The sequence below is a fragment of the Heliangelus exortis genome, chromosome 3 (assembly GCF_036169615.1).
Source record: "Heliangelus exortis chromosome 3, bHelExo1.hap1, whole genome shotgun sequence".
Lineage (NCBI taxonomy): Eukaryota > Metazoa > Chordata > Aves > Apodiformes > Trochilidae > Heliangelus > Heliangelus exortis.
This window is the reverse complement of record NC_092424.1, coordinates 27,846,073-27,864,843: the sequence shown is the minus strand read 5'-3', so window position 1 is coordinate 27,864,843 and position 18,771 is coordinate 27,846,073. Positions and strand designations below refer to the sequence as shown.

At 43.2% G+C, this 18,771-nt stretch overlaps 1 protein-coding gene across 2 annotated transcripts; it reads right to left on the bottom strand.

Annotated features, from left to right (window-relative positions):
* Positions 1-20: 20 nt before the first annotated feature.
* Positions 21-18,123, bottom strand: SEC23B (SEC23 homolog B, COPII coat complex component). 2 transcript variants are annotated; one of them, XR_011725082.1, is made up of 21 exons: positions 18,023-18,123; positions 15,638-15,873; positions 14,533-14,590; positions 13,829-13,915; positions 13,376-13,612; positions 12,943-13,028; positions 12,030-12,174; positions 11,529-11,687; positions 10,613-10,728; positions 9,154-9,277; positions 8,515-8,595; positions 8,100-8,189; positions 7,229-7,335; positions 6,899-7,052; positions 5,474-5,551; positions 5,037-5,198; positions 4,086-4,172; positions 2,437-2,592; positions 1,539-1,604; positions 575-709; positions 350-461 (listed from the first exon to the last, which is right to left on the bottom strand). XR_011725082.1 is itself a non-coding variant. In XM_071739784.1 (20 exons), the coding sequence occupies exons 2-20, from the start codon at positions 15,856-15,858 to the stop codon at positions 372-374; spliced, it is 2,304 nt and encodes a 767-aa protein (XP_071595885.1). In that variant the 5' UTR covers positions 15,859-15,873; positions 18,023-18,123; the 3' UTR covers positions 21-371. The 2 variants fall into 2 exon arrangements, 1 of the variants encoding a protein (XP_071595885.1); XM_071739784.1 differs by lacking the exon at positions 575-709 and having other exon boundaries at positions 21-461.
* Positions 18,124-18,771: the final 648 nt, after the last annotated feature.

Genomic DNA, 18,771 nt, shown 5'->3' with positions numbered 1-18,771 from the left:
GAATAAGGGATAGCACTGGATAGTAATGCTCTCACCCAGTTTTATTTTTCATTAATGCAGCCCCTGGTTGCTAAAAGATACCTTTTAAGAACGTACAATATTAATATCTCAAAGCTAAAGACTGTTAAAATCTGTATCTGTTAAAATACTCTTTCGTTGTAATTGCAATGTATGAAAAATATAGGGTAAACACAGTATAGACAAAAAGGAATACAAATAAATTAATATCTAAAAGGGCCAAGTACAAAACTCTCCTGGAATGCTTATTTCATTTTAAAACTTTAGTCTAAAAGAAAAAGAAATGTAAATAAAATGTTCAACATCTGTCATTAACATGATCTATGTAACTCTTTGTGCTTCTTGAAACAAAATCATGATGCACTTGAAACTGCCAGCTTCTTCAGATGGTCCATGAATACCTGGAGACTAACATCATCTGTCAGGATTGGAGCTCCTGACTCCTGCAGAAAAATAAAGAATTAATGAGCCTAAAATAGTGTTGTTAATATTAGGAACTAGTAGAAAACAAACTGGATGTCAGCACTGTGAATTAATTGCCTGCTAAATCAGCCACCTTTTTTCCTGCAGGACATATGGAAAGATGCTACTCTTCAGCAGCAGTACTGACACTATCTTCTAGTGCAATCTGAACTACTGGAAAAAAACTAGTCTTCTTTCTACAGCATCAGGAATTTTGCTGCCCAAAGCTCTGTGCAAACAAGATAAAGAAACAGGATAAAACAGTGCAGTATTCTCAGAGAGATCAGAATGTATTCATATGCAAGTTATTTTTTTACAGAATACTAAATACACTGTAACCTGAGTTTTAAATTAAGTTTGTAGGGAAGGGTGAAGAGAAATTTCTATATCAGATTATCTGAAACCTGTAAGAACACAGTCCACATCAAATTAGCTGTTTCTTTCAGCCAGCACAGAAAACTGTACTGGTCTGCCTGTGCCCCACCTGTAGCTGGGATACAGGAAGGGAGATAAGAGAGGCAGAATGTTCCTTGTGCACACTGCATCACTGGCATTACCAGCCATTGAGAAAAAAGCCTCAGAGTCTACTGGATTTTGCTGAAATCTGGGGAGATTCACTACAAGAAGAGGAACACAAATTTAGTCAGCCAAACTTGAAAACTGTTCTGATCTTCTTGTCATCTAGTGCTCCTCACCAGTACTGTTTATCTTAACAGATATACTGGTTGAATAATAATTTACCCTGCCTAAGCTTTAGAGATAAACCTAATTAATCAGTTGAGTCTTTTAAAATGCTAATTGCAGTATCAGCTGGTAATTCCACTACCAGATCCTTTGGTACAGAGAAGTAACCTTCATCCCTTGCACTGCAAGGCACTATAAGATTTACAAACAGTAACGTACGCCTGCAAAAAGCTCTTAGGTAAGAAACAGAGGACAGACATAACCAGCTCATGGCTTGTGGCCATGTGGTGAAACAGGATGGCTGCTATGCAGACAAACACGGAAATTTATGTTTTATAGCACTCCCAAACACAAGTGCCTCTTCCATTGCTTACCTGTCCCCATGCATAGAGGTTATTGTGGGTCTGAGAAGGGTTCACTTTAGACAAGAGGAACCGGGCCTGTTACAACAAAACATTAGAGAGGTAGTTATGTGAAATGGCAGACCTGTCAGCTCCCCCAAGACCTTAGATACATGACTAATGTCCCTCCACTCTTGTAAGCAAGGTACTAATTTAACTTAAGCAGGTTTCAAGTCCAGATACAGCCTGGCTCCAGAGGTGACTCGTCTCCAAGGGCTCTGTTACAGCAAGCAATGTTTGCCCGGCACAGTAGCTCTGCTTCCATGCAACATGGGCATGATACTAGCACTCTCCCTCACATAACCACCTGCTCTTCAGAAAAGAGGTCAGTGAAGCATAATATGGTAACTTCAGAAACTGATACCAAATGTTTGCTTTGGAGCATCAGTTCCTGCCTCATCGTTGCTACAAGCAAGCCACACACAGACGAACACAGCATATCTGCAATTCCTGGAAGGGCAAAACCAAACTATTTTATATCCTCATTCAGCATCTGAGAATTAAGACTGTCAATCATTCAGCATAACTTACTATTCTAGCAACCGAATTGCACTCCCTGTCTTGGATATGTTTAGATAGGTAGCCAATAATTTCATTCTCATCTCTCTGGGGAATAAAATAGTGGCTTCTGGGGGATTGGTTGGTTGGGGTTTTTCCATTCTTAGATTTCAAAAGCATATCCAGCCACTGACTGACTGATTAAAAGGCAGCGTTGTAGTCAGAGCTCATGAGAAAATGTGCAAGCTCTGTACTTTGAAGATTTACATTTCCACTGTATTTAACTTGCCTTATTTCCTGCTTTACTAAAAAGATGGTTCTGTATTTGCTCTATTTAACACCAGAAAAAGAGTTCATCAGTAAACCTCCTTACCTGACTGCCCCCGTGCTCAGTGTGGATATAACGCGGCATCGGGAATCTAGTCTGCAAGATTTCCTGGGCATCATCCAGTGGGGCTTGCAGTAGGTGCTTGAAATTTTCATATTCAGGCATGTCTTGGTAACCAGCTTTCTGCCACTGTGCAATAGTCTATTGACAGGAAATGAAAACAATAGTGAAGATGGGTGAAAGCCTCTCCGTTTTTAACGTGCGTGTCTTATGGCAACAGAACATTACATGTTCTTCTTACAGAGCACAGGGCAAATGCACACTTTCACTACTCTGGCAATAACATTATTTAGTTACTTTCTGTTCACAGCCACTCAACAGAAAAGCTGTCAGCAGTTTACACAGTGCAAGAGCAATTTGTTCAAAATGTTCTTCAAACCTTCATGTTTCAGTCTGTACCAACACAGAAACACAAAGCATTTATAAATCACTGCTATTTTGAGTCTCTCTTAAGTATTTCATTACAATATTTTCAAGGTACCTAATAATTGCTCTGTACATGTGCAGATCACACACTTCCCTTGTCGAAAATTTACCCAGTTGCTGAGTGTCTTGCTCTGTAAGACAGAAACTGTTTAAGGTAGCTTGGGAAGATTTACTGTTACTGTTGACTCAAGCATTCAACTCCACATTGATCAGGTATCCTGCTCACTTCTCAAAGGGAACAAATCCTGTATGGAGTGCAGCTGGGACCTAATAATGGAGCTGTTACAAACTATGGTGCCAAACCTCAAGCATTCTAATAGCAGTCTTTAAATGAAGTAGCTTCATTCATAAACAAAGGAAGTAGTTAAAATGTCTCCCCAAAACTTCTCACTAATAGGAATGCTTGACAATAAAGCAAGATGAGTTTATTTAAGCTACTCCAATCAGATGCCATGTTTAGGTAGAAGAAACTGAATGAGGGCTGCTCCCCAAGCAGGACTATCATGGATATGAGAGGGGGAAACACAAAGAACAGAGAGATTTTGAGAGAAAAAAATGGAAAGCCAGCTTCCTTTTCATCCCTTACCACATAAGTATTTTAGGGTGAGAGATATTTCTGTTCTGCAGCTTGAGTAGCATTCCAGCCTCTTACAAAACCTGGCGGGACTGAAATACAGATCTACAGGTCTGCATACTGAAGAGACACTGGAAAGCCAAGGCTTTGCATACTGGTTAAATCTGGATCTCCAGAAGTGGCCAGTACCTGAAGAGGCCGGAGTAACCTCAGTCACAATGGAAGGAATATAGGAGCAACTGTCAAAAATGGTCAGTATTTAAAAGCAAAAACTGCAAGAGATTTCTTTAAGAGCAGCAGTGTTTAAGTGTCAAAACCCAACAAGCAAGTATATTACATAACAGAAAAATCAAACTGAAGCTGTCTGCTCTGCTTAGTTTCAAGTTTCTTTGTCCCTTTCCAGGCACGGTAAGGGACCAAGCTAACATGACAGTTATTCCTCAGTGCAGAACATGTCCTTAGCAACGCCAATAGGATTTTTAATTAAATCAAGTACTAAAACTAGCAGCATGTATACAATGTCGTTATGCTACCATGGGCTTTGTCAGCAGCTCTTTTTATACTAACAGTGATGCTGTCTGCATGCGCAGCAGAAGGGAGGGAGTGCAGAGAAAGAGAACATATTTCACTGTACCTCACCAAGGTAGATAACTATCTGGAAGAAAGTATCCATCAGTAGGATTCTGTCAGGAAGAATACTGCTGCTGTCCAGAAGCACAGGCTGGGGAAAATAAAGAAGAAAGTCAGGCACCACTAAGCCCTCAGAACTGTATTAACCTTCATGGTTGGCCAAGCAGCTTGCTCTGCCCTGCTCATATGGATACAACTTTACCAAGGGCTGCTCAATCCATCTGAAGGCCTTGCAGAACTCAGCGACCTGCAGCATCACTGAAGGGAGCAGCAAGTTATCAGCTAACTGTCTAAAGCACAGGATGGAAGAGAGCAATTTCTATGGCTATCCAAGTTTAATTTGAACAGATCTTGAGCAAAAATATCTCAAGAACAATAAGGAATGACATGTGGACTCAAGAAAATGCTGCCAAGTACTACTACAGCAGCTCCTGCATTACTTTCCTGCCAGACACACTACTTACAAGGAGGCTGTCAGTATAAGGCAATCAGTCTGTCCACTGAGCACTTGCACAAACACTGATGCATAAACAACTGAAAATAAGCAGCTGGTGAGAGATTACGACCTGGAAGGGCTGACACTTTCTGACTTGTGCAGTGGAGATGGCAGCCTCTGGGAGAGAAGCAAAAGTGGTACTGACAGCTGTAATATTCACCAGATGCTGAGGGGCAGGGGCTGTGGCTTGGCAGGAAGGGCAGACTGAGGAGGTTGGGTTTTTCAGTGGTGGGTGTGCTGGGTTTTGTTTTGGTTTGGTTTTTTGGGGTTTTTTTTTTAATCAAAGCTGTAAGCTTACTGAAAACACAATTCATCTTTTACACTGCCCCATCTCATCCTTCAATTATTACCTAGATTTACAAAAAATATATAGGAACCTTTTTGCTGAAACAGTATTACTCTGACTGAATACTCATTAGTTTTGCTTGATCCACCTCTTTCTGTTGAACAGGGACTCACCTCAGGAGGTCCATGGAAAGAATAAGCATAAAGGATGGGTTGGATCATAATAAGAGACTGGGTCAGATCTTGCCTAGCGAAGTGATGGCGGTAATAAGAAGACTCATCTGGACTGTTATTGAAAACCTGCAGGAATGGGGAGCGTCGCAGGTGGAACATGAACTGCAGCAGAAGGATAAATAAGGAGAAAATGTCAGCAAACTGCCAAAACCTTTACACCCAAGTCCACTACTTCTGAACAGAAAATGCTTTGAAAATTCTACACCTTATTAGCTCTTAAGTTCTTCCCTTATCAGTCATTTGCAGCACTGAACTGCAGAAGCAGCCCACCAAATTAACAAATCATCTGTTCCTCCCCTCCTGAATCTGATGTTTTATCATCACTGTCACAGATCCTTGCACACTTTTCCTAGAGCTGTAGGAAGTGAAGTTCTTACCTGAGGATACAAAGAAAAGGTTTCTGACAATCTGAAAGAATTGGGATCATCTTTGTTGTACTGTCCAAATTTCTGACACTGTTGGAAGTAAAAAAAAATTGATACTTTAGTTATTTGTCTCTTTTTAGCAATTTTTTTAATACTTTTTTTTCAGAAGGCTGTTCCTTTGGTTGTTTTTAAACACAGCAACCAAGGCATGAACATGACAATAACAAGTGATGTAAAATTTACAGGTTATTTTTCTTTAAGTCAGTGGTTTCTGTGTCTTATGGGAATGAGAATAATGATTCAATCTATTTAACTATATGTATTTTTAATAATTATTTGAAATTATCTAAGACTGAAATAGTGCTTCTAGTACTAACCAATTTTTTCCATTAAGTCAGAGATACTATGTTAGACATAAGCCACTTTGAACAATATAAAACACTTCTGCAGCAACTCTGCTTCCTTCTAGAGCAGCAGCAGACTGGCATTTCACTAACTGCTTCAAGGTAAATAAGAAGTATCAATAGTTTTTGCAATTTAAGCATAAATTACTCCACAATCATTTCAGCAGGCAGCATGCCCATGTGTGTTTTGGTCCTCAAATTTCTATTTGATACTAGCCCTGTTTTTTCACTGACTGATATACCACAACTGTTAGTATCAGCTCCACCTGGGTGTTTGGACAAAGCCAGAGCCAATTTAGGCAATTCAGGTTTGTGAAATTCAAAGGAAGAGATACTATGAAGCTGCAGAAGTGATTACTGCCTTGAACTCCACACCAGTGAATCCAGATCTGAATGCTGTGTCCAGTTTTTGGCTCCCTAGTGCAAGACTGACATGGATATACTGGAGTGAGTTCAGCAGAGGTCATCAGGCCTGTATGGGGCTCAAGCACCTATGGCAGAAAGAGAGGTTGAAGAAGCTGAGTTTGTGCACTCTGGTCAAGAGCAGTGGGATCTGAGAGTCATATCACTGTCTACAGCTACCTGACTGGAGAAATGGAAATTCTGATGGGGGTGGAAGTAAATACAAAATCACAGTGACTGTGATCAAATGCTGGAACAGGCTGTCAGGAGAAGCAAGAGAAACTCCAGAGATCTTCAAAACTTAACTGAACAAGACCTGAAGCAAGCTGCTCTAAATTCAAAGGTGGCCCTACTATGAGCAGAGAGGCTGAACCAGAGACCTTCAGAGGTCCCTTCCCACCTGCATTATACTCTGTTCCACTATCAATTCTTTACTCACAGAATTTTCAGCACAACAGGATGTTTACCTACCCTGATCAGTGCCTTCTGCGCTAATCCATACTACAACTATAGGACTGTGATCAGAGCACAAATGAAGGAAGTCAGTCTGGAGAAAGAATGGTGTTTTTATTTCCATACACCGTTTTTACCAAGATCAAGAACATGCCCAACTGCAGTGTCTTGCTCTTACCAGTCTGATCAGCTGCCTATCCAGCCATCGCAGAACATCAGGTCCCTCCTCAGATTCAGCTCTGTACACACCCAGTCGTGCCATCAGCACAGCAGCTGCTTCCTGGTCAAACGCAGCTTCTATGTGCTGGAGCTGACTCTGTGCATCTGCCCAGCTGGAGGGTTAGCAAAGGGTTAGTGCTATGCACATTCACCTTCAGCAAAACCCAAACCAGATTCAGCCTCCCAGTGCCAAATACTCCACAGCCAATGCATGCAACAAAAAGCTAGAACAATTCTGACACAGACTGAAGCTTAAGTTTCTGCCACAGAACTGGCGTGAGATACTCACTTCCTGGCTATGGTGGTGACACGAATGCGTTTCAGCATACTGGAGTGTTGATACTGAGTGACAAACTGCACTGCTCCTCTGCCTCCTTGAGGTATAGGTGCATTGTGCTGCAAATACAACAAAGTAAGCCTTCAAAACTGGCTGGCTTTTTTTTCTAGAACACTACAGAGAACTCCAGGGCATCATTTGAGCAATCACAGATTAAGTGCAAGCTAGAGGTGGACCAGAGATGATGGACACAGTGTTGTTTTCCAACAGCCCTCAGAGTCAAGCAGTGGTAGCCCCACCTAATACTGTGCATGTCACTTCCTCAGCTTGTCCCTTAAAGGACAGCAGCAACTTATACTTTCTATAGCAATGAAGAGCAGGATGGCAGTACAAGGTCTAAGCAAAGGTCCTGCAAGTCCATCATCCTATTCCCAAGAGTAACAAGCCCACACAGCAAAGACAGAGATATATATATATGGAATAGAATTCTTTCAGGGTGACCTTCCTAGTTTCTAGTTTCCACATGCTTAAAAGCTTCCCCAGCCAAAAGTTGCTTCTGAGCTAACAAACTATTAAAACTGTGAGGACCAGCTCTCCAAGAATTTAAATGTTTTATTCTTCATAGTGCCTACTGGCAAAAAGTTTCTTCTTTGTTAAATACTGTAGGAAGAAGACAAGGAAACAATGCAGAACAAAACTATGATGCAATTCATGCATATGAAAACAACCTCTGAGACTATTATCTTTGGCATAAAACACTTGGTTGCTTTGCAGCCATCCATCTGCAACACAGGATGTCATTGCATTTTCTAGCCTTGTTCCAAACAAAGAGTTTGGTGTGTATAAAAAGATGAGGGGAAAAAAAAAAAAAGCCAGCCCTGACCTGATTTACCACTTCAAAGTAAATGGCCAGAGTTGTACTGGGATCCAGACTACAAATTTTCCATTGTGATGTTCCTCCAATTCCAAGCTCCTGCACAGAATTTAAAAGAAAGCAGCATTTTAGTCTCTAGCAGAACACAAGACAAGCATGTTCAATTCTGATCAGAGGTACAATTTACAGCAGGCCCTATAGATCTCTTATCTTTTGGGTGTGAGTGAAGTTAATGAAGGACATATAGTTAAAAAAAAGCCTTACAGGACAGGAATTTAGTCTAGGAAAGACCCATCTTTTCCTAAGGATGTTTCCAAGTTGTCCTTAATGAAATGACATTCTACCTGAGCTGTAGTGCCAGACAAAAACCCTCCACTGTTTATTTACTCCTTTATTAAAGACTTTTTACATGTCAGAAACTTACGTTTTCAGAGACACATGGCCCTTTAGCATTCAGGGATACACATGGTCCAATAGCTCCTGCAATCTTCAGCTCCCTAGAGGTCTAGAACAAGGCAAAAAAAGTTGTGGGGTTTTTTTGTTGTTTTGTACGGGTTTTGTGTTGTTTTTAAAAACAAAAACAAAACAAAAAAAACAAAAAACAAGTCAGTCAAACTGAATATCCACAGACTAAATCAATTGCTCAGCTTTGATGCATACATATGGCTGTCACAGAAGACATCTCTGAGTACCTTCCCAGATCATCTACTGCTACAATTCGTGTTCACACTATGTGATCATAAAGATTAGCTACCTAGTGACATTTTAATAAATAAGACATATTTATAGTGACCACAAGAAAGCATGAAATGTTCCTTGCTGAATGAGAAGTTGAGTTCAGCTGTTTAGTTTTGGCATTGTTTTGTTTTTTTTTTAAATAAAGTTAATAAGCTTTCGAACAAAAATCCCTCCACTCACTCCAGTACAATGCTTCTCCCAAAACAGGCATGACAGCTGATCTCAAGCATATAAAATTTTCTACACCCTAGATACATGTCTACCTTTTGAATGAACAGCACTTGTATTTCCCAGCTAATGTCACCCAGTGAAACTGATCTCTCACCTTGACATCCAAGGTTGCGCCAAACGCCATTCGAAACTCCCCACTGAACCCTTTGCTAAACACCCGCTGGAAGGTCTGCTTGAAGAGAGAAGTGTTGAAGGAGTCTCCCATCACCATATGCCCTCTGGGAAAGAAAAAATTATAGACAAGGGAACTGAAGGAACTGGGAACTAGAAATAAAGAACAAAGGATATATCCCTCCAATTCTCATGCATGCAAACACATGCAGAAACTATTTTAAAGCGTGCCTTTGCATAGGTAGAATTCACATCAGGGAATGCAGATGCATGGACACCTCCTCCAAAGCCAGACAAGTTCATGCTCCATCTTTGCCAGCTCGATTTCTCAACTCTGTTTCTTGCCATCCTTTCAGCTGCCTTAAAAATGCTTATGTTCCATCAGTTAGAAACACCTCAACCCAGAAAAGGGCTTTGCTCAGCCTGCTTTCCCCAAGCATGGCTGGAATCACCCATGCTATAGATAGGATGGCTGCACTGCAGCAGCACAAGGATAGGTCTGTGCTGTGCCTCCCCCAAATGTCTTGGTAAATCCAGGCCTGAACATACCAAGCTTAACAATGCAACCAAAGGATTAAACAATGACTCTTCTGCTCACTGAATATTATGTGACTATTTACAAATACCTTGCATTTGCTCCCATCGCAGAGGAGTTGGAACTAGATGAACTTTTAGGTCCCTTCCAACCCTAGCCATTCTATGATTGCTCAAACCATCCCTGGACTCCCTAGACACAGCAGATTTTAAATGGCCAATGAATCAGATATGCCAAAAGGCCTTGTTACTACACAGTCTTCCTTGCAGAAACCATAAAGTTTTCAGCAGTTTGGAACACAGACATTTACCCCTTAAAGATGGTCACTTAAAATGAGATCCAGGGGAAAAAAGAATCCGTGGACAAAGTGCAAGTGAGCTGTTAAGCAGATAAAATCAGGCCCACACAACGAAAGCTTCTACTCACCACACCTGATGCTCTGCTGATGGTGCTTCAGTCATGCAAACACAACAAAGCATCACTATCCCATAAATTCTGGAAAGGATACTTGCTCTCTCACAAGGAGGTAGAAAGCATTTGCAAAAGACATGTTGCACCATGCTTTAGAATACCTTTCTCACAGCAGAGCATCACGTATTCTGCCAGCAGTGCGAATTCACAAGCTGCTTTGAGACTTCAGAAATATGGACTGGAGGTTTGCCATATAATTCCTGACAATTTCAAACCACACTTTAGAACAGAATAATAGAAATCTCACCCGTCTGCCCTGACAGTAAACTTAACTCCCTTGTGAACCATTCTCCCCTCAAAAAAAACAAACAAACAAACAAACAAACAAACAAAACCCAAAACAAAACAAAACAAAAAAAAACCCACACCAAAAAAACCAAACCAAACCAAAAAAAAGAACAGGTGCCAACTTTGTGATCTCCTGCTATGAACATACCCAGTGAGGTTTGCACAACACTTCATCTCTAGTAGTCCAGTCTGGTCCAGGGCACAGGCATAGATGTCAATGCAATGCCCATTGGCTGCAGTGCGATTAGCCAGAGTCTCATAGTGCTGGGGAAAACACACAGTATTTAGGATGCCACAGTGGGCAGTTTTTCTGCTGCTCTCCAACTGAAGCCAACATGTGCAACACAAAGCACAATGAAGTCCTTATCAGTGCTGTAGTAACTAAACAGCTGTTTGCTCTTACTTCTCTGCTGGAGCACACTTCTACTGCCTAGGATGCTTGCACTTGGATGAGCTTGTGCTGCATGTCACAAATACAGAGAGTGAATGGACTGCATGAGATCTTTGTCTGTGATAATTTAGTACAAACCCAAAGGCTTCCTGGGGATAGTTAAGAGAACAGGTGCCACACTGCTTTCTCTGTGCTGGCAGGCACATTTCAGGCCCAGCACTTTAACTGCTGCTTCATACACCAGGAAGACAAAGGAGGCTTTTGGGAAGTAATCAGTTCTTGGAAGAAATTCCTCCCAGAAGGACATACAATGGTGTTGATGAATTAACTCTCCACTAACTCTCTAGTTAAGAAACAACATTGAAACATTCCAACACAAGATTGTGCTGGAGAAGTAACTAGAAGGATGTCCTTTTTACCTTTCCTTGACCTTTCTCACAATTAATTAAACGTACACAAGAGTCTCAGGCACTTCCAGGAGAACCATGCAATATCTGGACATACTGTTCCCACATCAAAAGAATGGAGTATGTTTGTCCCCTTAAGGAAGACATTGGGCAGCTGTCAACACAGCAGTCTATGTATGTTCGTATCGTCCTTTCCCCTCATTTATTGTTATGACACAATATTTAGTTTTTGTTTTTAAACACACCCAGAAGGCAACAGAACCTACTTTGGTGGCCTTCTTCATGAACCTCGCGTTTTCCTTCTCTATGTCATGCCAAGAACGAATGGGTGTCTTCAGTTCATCTCCTACTACCATGCCTGGTCCTTGTGTTGGTGGCCCACCTGTAAACAGCATTATTCTGGCCCCTGTGTTTGGAAATGTGCACTAAAATAAAAATAAAGACTTATATTAGAGAGAAAGAGAACAAGGGGGGAATAAAGGAGGAGAGACTGATTAAATTGCAAAATTTAATCAGAGGCATCTGCATGTGTTTGTGCAATCTCACTAGGTGTCATATCATTAGATGTCACCTTCTTGATAAACAGTGATGCACTTCCTGACAGTCACAGCACTCTCAAGTTTAGACTCAAGCTGCATCCAGATTGACTTAACAACAGGAAGCAGGCAGTTTCTCTTCTTTTTACTTATATCCTAGATGATCCACAGATAAGCCCAGTGTATAGTATCACCCTCACGTAGCAATATAAACAACAGCACCCAGAATACCTCCAATAAGCCAACAGCAATTGAAAGAGCTACTCCAGTAGAACGTAAAGGCCTTTTTCCCTGGGTCACTGGCCATGGGTCCCTTTGCAGTTCTCCAAGCAGATCTGTTAGATTCATGTCAATCTTATGTACTGGCTGCAGAAACCTGCAAAAAAATAAAATGAAATGTTTTCCTGCTTATAAGTCCCTTCAGTTTAGAGAAGAAAGAAAGTGCCTCTTCGGTAGTCACACACATGCATTGCACTGAGATAGTTATCAGAAGAAAAAAATCAGGTGGCATGTTCTTTTTTTTCTATACAAACTTTCCAACATAACAAGCCTGTGCAAAATAAATTAAAAAAAAAAAACAACCCCAAAACAAGACATCAGAAACTGACAAGAAGGAAAAGTCACATAAAGAACTTCAATAGTGATTTGGTATACCAAAAAGCATCTGAGCTGCCAAGGAAAAAGAGCTGAAAATGATAAAACTCTACTCAACAGAGGCAAATACAGCTTTATTGTTCAATGATCACTTGCTAGGTCAAGGGGTTAGGAGGCAGCATGCAGGATTGTTATGCATAGACCTGATCCCCCATTGGCTGGTTAATCAAAAATACAGAGTCCTTGCTCCATACAACTCCTGAGTAAGATCTTTCCAAGGACAGCTACTTTCTGTTTTTCAAGTAGAAATCTAGCTTGAATGGCAATCATGTTCTTGCAACTGCAGAACCAAGATACTACAGAAGACCAATACATTGCCTGCACCTCTAGCAAATCTCATCTATACAAATCATTTGAAGTAGGGAAGTAACTGTGACCAAGACAATACCATTTAAATCTTACAAAAACTCCCCTTGGGAAACCCAGGTTTAGAAGCATCACCTCAACGGAGCATAAAACATTTGCCCTGTTCTTCTGCTGTGCTGCTTACCTGCTTGAAATAGTAGGTTGGTCTGGAGTGTGAGGAGGTCTTCCCTGTTGAATGGGGACAGCTGGCCTTGAAAGCCCAAGCATATCCTAGAGAACATTGAAGAGAAGGTAGAAGAAATGAATCTTAAAGCAATATACCTAAGGCCTGCAATACTCAAGAATCAAAGACAAAGATTAATAATTTTACAGATTTTCAAGTCCCATTATGAATCAGCAAATAGGTCCATCATGGAAGATACACAAAATCTATCTTGGAGAAGCTTCCAAGGAATTTATGAAGGCAAAAAGACAGGAAGGATACTGACAGGAAAACAGGCTAACAGGAACACTGAAAAGCTCCTTCTACCCCAAAAGCACAGTGCTTGAAAGCTCAGCAGTGCTGTCAACAGAGGTAACAGGAACAGGCCACTGGCTTAAGATACAGCTGAACATACCTGTATTTGCTTAGCTGTCAGGTCTTTTGTGCCCCTAAACACGTAGCTCTTGGAAATTCCTTCACTGCTCAGCTCGTGAACCTGGACCATTCTGCCAAATGTGATAAGCCCCACCAGAGCATCACCTGGCAGCAGACTTAGGGACATCTGCAGGGACTCCTTCAGCGCCTGCAAGTCCTCCTCTTCCAAGCACGTGTCAACAACATACAGGAAGATCAATGGTGTCTGCGGACCACGCTAATGTGGAAAGAGATCAACTTTTAGTAGACACGTGCAAAAGACAGTAAATGCTTTATAACAGCTCTAGCCAAGGAATAAAATGAGTCCTACTGTAAGCACCTTGCAGAAATGTAATTTATTGGCATTATCACAAGCAGCAAATCTAATACATACATAAGCTGTCACAACAAAGACAATTCTGGGGGCTTCAAAATTGGATATGGTTTTTTTTACCTGCACTATATACTCAATTGTTGAAAACTGAGGCATAAGCTCGGCTGGCTGATTGACTTCAGATATACCGGCATATGCTGGAGGGAACTGAAAAAAGAGAATAAAAAATTAGGACAACAAAGTTGCAGGACAGAAACATAGGGCCCTCCTCTGCAGCACAGAGGCTGTCTTTCTCATTATGTGGTTATTCAACACTGCCAGCACACCAGCTGATTGATTCATGACTGTGCTGCTGTTTTCCTAAGCACAGACAAGTGGCCAGCAGAACAGACAGCTACTCAACACACAGTAAATAAAAGATAGGTCTAAAGCAGGTACTATGCATTAGCTGAAATTTATGTAGTCACATAACAGTTTTGAATGGCAAATGTTTCCTCAAATCGAATGAGATTCATACTTAGAAACAGCAGTTAATGCCAAGTGCAAAAACCACACTGAAAACATACAAGACAAAACAGCATTCTTATCTCCGTCCTATGCCCTGCATGCTGGTAAAATCACTGGCAAAATTGAACCAAAAATAGTCAAGATGTCATGTAAAACAGACCCATTAAGAAATAATCCAGTCTGGGTTCAGCAAAAGAAAAGGGCCAAGGGAAGGATCTAGAAAAGTGGAATTTAGGCTTAACATCCTTTGCCAGGGGAGTCCATCAATAAAATGTTCACTGTAAGGAATGGAAGGACTGGTGCTTTTTCCAACTTACCTGATTTCTCTGAAAACAGAAATTGCAAGCCCAGAGCTTGGCCCGATAGTCAACTTGGCTGAAAGGGAAAAATGTGGCATTGGTATAACTATAGGAAAAATTTTACAGCACAGCTTCATCAGTATCTGTGCTGGTTCACAGCCCCAAGAAAGAAACAGAACATCAGGCACTCCAACCTGAACAACAAGAGTTTTAGGTATTTAAGTTTCAGATTCTTGTTCTGTTGCCAGAAAATCCATTAACCCATTGAGCCCTGCCACTTCTAACCTTGTCAACATGAGAGACCACTGTCAGCTCTCTGGAGCTTAGCCTCTGGCAGACAAAGACTTGGGTCTAATAATTCTTTCACTACACTTGAACTTACCTGACTTGTCTTATTGTTTGTACAGCTGTAGCACACAAGTGCTCCAGTCACAGAGCACTGAGCCATTCACCCACATCCAGTGCAAACACTGAGCAGTGTTCCCTACCCCAAAATGTTTACTCTCCTTTGCCCATTACAACATCCTCATACTGCTGGTGCAGTAAATCCTGACCATATTTCATGGGCTTGATCTCTTCTTACTTCCTCTTATTGGCCTTCCCTGTTTTTTCTCAGCCCAATGCTATGCTCTAACTATGTATGATCATCACATGATTTCATGATGACCCAAATTATTCCTCTTAAATTCTTAGCAAAACTTCAAAGAAAACCTTGATGCCCTATTGGAACTGACCACAAGTAGCGGGATGTATAGGAAGCAGGAAACCAGGTGAACATCACAGCCTAGAGGACAGTATCTGTATAACTGTTAGCTTTAAGTTGAATCATTCTCCACAAAATTATCTGGGATGTTAATAGAACTGGCCATTTCCACATCATCTCTGCCTCAACAGCCTCCCCAGAGGCACTCCTCTCTCCTCAGTTTCTGGCAGCTCTAGTAATGGACTGGCATTCAACAACTCCCATTAGACATGCATGGATTTTAACAAACCCACTGCAGCTAAAGGAAAGAGGCTGCCAGGCACTGGGCAGAAAAAAAGAAAAATAAGGAAGTGGTGAAATTCAGATAAAAACAAGACACTATTGCGCCTCTCTTAATGCCTCCAGCCCAGGAACTCATACCAGAGTGGGTTGAGCACAGCTTTGCAAGTTGGCCTGCTACATAGCACTGGTTCATACTGCACTGGTGGCAGGTCAAGATGCTCCTTCAGTGGGGTCAGAAGACAGGCCAGAGGGACAACCATCCTTGTGGCCTCCAGCCTGCTGGAGGGCCACACGTTCCAGCTGAAACGCACTCCATCACGCTCCTCATTTTGCTGGATGAACTCCAGGTACGTCGCCATGGGACTGCAGAAACTCTGAAAGGACATAAGCAACAGAGGTTCAGGGAGTGGTCTCCTTTTTGGACAACAGTCCCACAAAGAAGGTCAACAGATAAACTACATGAGGCGCAAAAAACATTGCAGGGCAAAGCCAATACATTATAATGAGTTAACTGTATTATCAAATGAATCATGTGACTACATTAATCTCTTCTGTCCAGCACTCTCATCAACATCCCAGATAATTAAAGCCCCATGAAATCCAATGAAGGAACAAGAAAATCTGACACTCAAAGCCAGAATGCAAGTATTTTTTCTTGTGATCCACATTTAACATCCCAATACTCCATCAGCCTCAGGCTGGCCTCAAACCCTGCCCAACTCAAATCAGTAAAGAAAAACAGGTCAGATTTGAAGTCTTTGGGCTAGAACCTCAGAGGGAGAAAAAGAGGCCAAATCTGAGACCAAAACAAAACACTCAAATTTTAACTAGTTGCCAGGCTGCCCCACTTACAAATAAAAAGGCACACATGACAAAAAGGTCAAAAATTACTTTGGTGATTTTAGACACCCTCTGTGCATGGCACAGTTTCTCACTCTCAGTAAAGGAGGAACTGAAAATCCAGTAGACTTCAGCACACATTCTGTTCAAACACCCCAGAGAAATCACTCTCTGTATTGCTTTACTGAACTTTTCAGAGTAAGATGCAACCAAGACCTCCCAGGCCACCATTAGCTTTTATGACTCTGAAAAAGGAAAACACAAGCCTACTGAAAAACTCAGTTGGCAAATCCAGCCCACAAGCATCACCCAGCATTGGCAGCAACTCACAGAGCCAAGAGGGCCATAGGAATGTGAAATCAGAAGCATCACATTCCCCTAGAGGAGGAGAAATTTTCATGGAACACTTCCCTACAGACCTCCAAGCTCATCACCATTTTCTTTATCCTTGCTATTATGGATATAAAGCAAGCTCATGAGCTTGCTGCCCTGTATTTCCACCCCCACCTCTGGACAGACAAATGGATAGGCTCAGTAACACACCTCCACCACAAATGGATATGTGAAGGTGAAAGTCTGACCTCAGCCTCTCTGTAAAAGATCCTACACGTCAGAGCAGCAAGACGAACACCTGGCATTTCAGGCATGCAGTAAAACCGCAGAGCGACTTTTCTCCATGTTCCTCCAGCTGCAGCCCAGCACCACTCCCCTGCCCCAGGCCGGGTCCCGCTTTCCAGGCTGGGTTTGACTTGGGCTTTGGCCTCGGGAAGGAGGCACCGACACCCCGGTGAGGGCTGTTTAGGGCCACTTGAGGGTCCTGTGCCTGCCCAATCTACCAGTCCTCCGCCAGCACAGGGCCTCAGTCTCACAGCAACTTCCAGGACCCGACCCATCCCAGCGGTGGGGATGTTCCAAAGCCCCTGCCCAGGACAGGAAAAACCCCACTGAAGCCTTTGTAGATATGTGGTGGTAGTACTTCGGAATGGGACCTGCTAACAGGAACAACGCTGACCTACCCACCCCTCACAACAAAGCTATGGGCGCTGCTGCTACTCTCCATGGGAAATGCCACGGATCTCCCAGCACAGCTTTAGACGACTCCGATCCTTCAGCAGGAGGTACCACAGATCCCTAGCGAGGCCATAGGGCCCACCGCTGCCCCCAAACCACTGATCCCCGGTAGTGCAACAGGCAAAGCACCGACCCCCAGCACAGTCCCGGGGGACACGGTGGACGCAAGCCCTGCCCTGTGGGACGCCGCCAGGCCCCAGCACCCTCAGCACAATCCCAGGGGATCCTGCTAATCCTCTGCCCAAGCAAAGGCACAGGGGGACACCCCTGAGCCCCTGCGCTGCTCTATGGGACAAGCACTGATGTAGAGGACACCACCGACCCTGGCTCTCAGCCCCCTCCATAGCGGATGCCACTGACTCCCTCATCCCCGCCTCACAGGGGACACCACTGACCCCCCTCAACCCCCGCTCATAGGCGGCACCACTGACCCCACCGACCACCCACCCCTCTCACAGGGGACGCCACTGACCCCACCCCAGGTTTCCCCTCTTATCCCCCTCCCAGCCCCCGCTACAGGAGACACCACTGACCTCCCCCCCAGCCCCTCAACCCCGCTACAGGGGACAGCAACGCCCTGAGCACGGCCCCGGGGTTCCCCGCAGCGCCCACCTGCCCGCGCCGCGCCGCTCCCCACCGCCGCTCTCTCCCGACAGGCCCCGCGCGGCCGGCAAAGCCAGCTCAGCGGTAGGAGCTGCCCTTAGTCAAGATGGAGGCACCCGCACGCCCCGCCCTCCCTCCGTGAGGCTCTGATGACATCTTGGCTAAGGGCATCCCCGGCTCCGTTCCGAAGGAGGGGAAGCGGCGTGGCCCTACCAAGCATGGCGAGGCGGCGGCGTCAGGGAAGCCATCTTGACTAAGGGAACCAGGTGCCGCGTAGGGCTGGAGGCAAACGGGATGCCCCCTGCGAGGGACCTGGTGGGGTACCTGAGGGAACTGGGGTTGTTCAGCCTGGAAAAGAGGAGGATGTGGGGAGAACTTACATGTCACTACAACTACCTGAAAGGAGGTTCTAGCGAAGTGGGGACTGGTTTCTTTTCCCAAGTTGAGAGTGACAAGTCATTGCTTAGACAAAAGCCTAAAATTTCTTCTGAAGTTACTTGATAACACTTGCCTTAAAATAACATAGGCAACATTTTTTTTAAATGCTATGCAGCAGTGTTGTCCTCCATGCAGGTTTGATCACCAAGCTCTTGTTTTTCTAAAGTATGTCAAAACTCACCTGCTTTATGTCATCAGCCTGGTATCTGCCTAGAGCTATGACATTGAAGATGAAAATAAGATGAGAGCCAGTGGAGATCTCTCTACGAAGGTCTACTGATTCAGGTGCAATTTCATCCTTCCATTTAATTAGCTCAAAA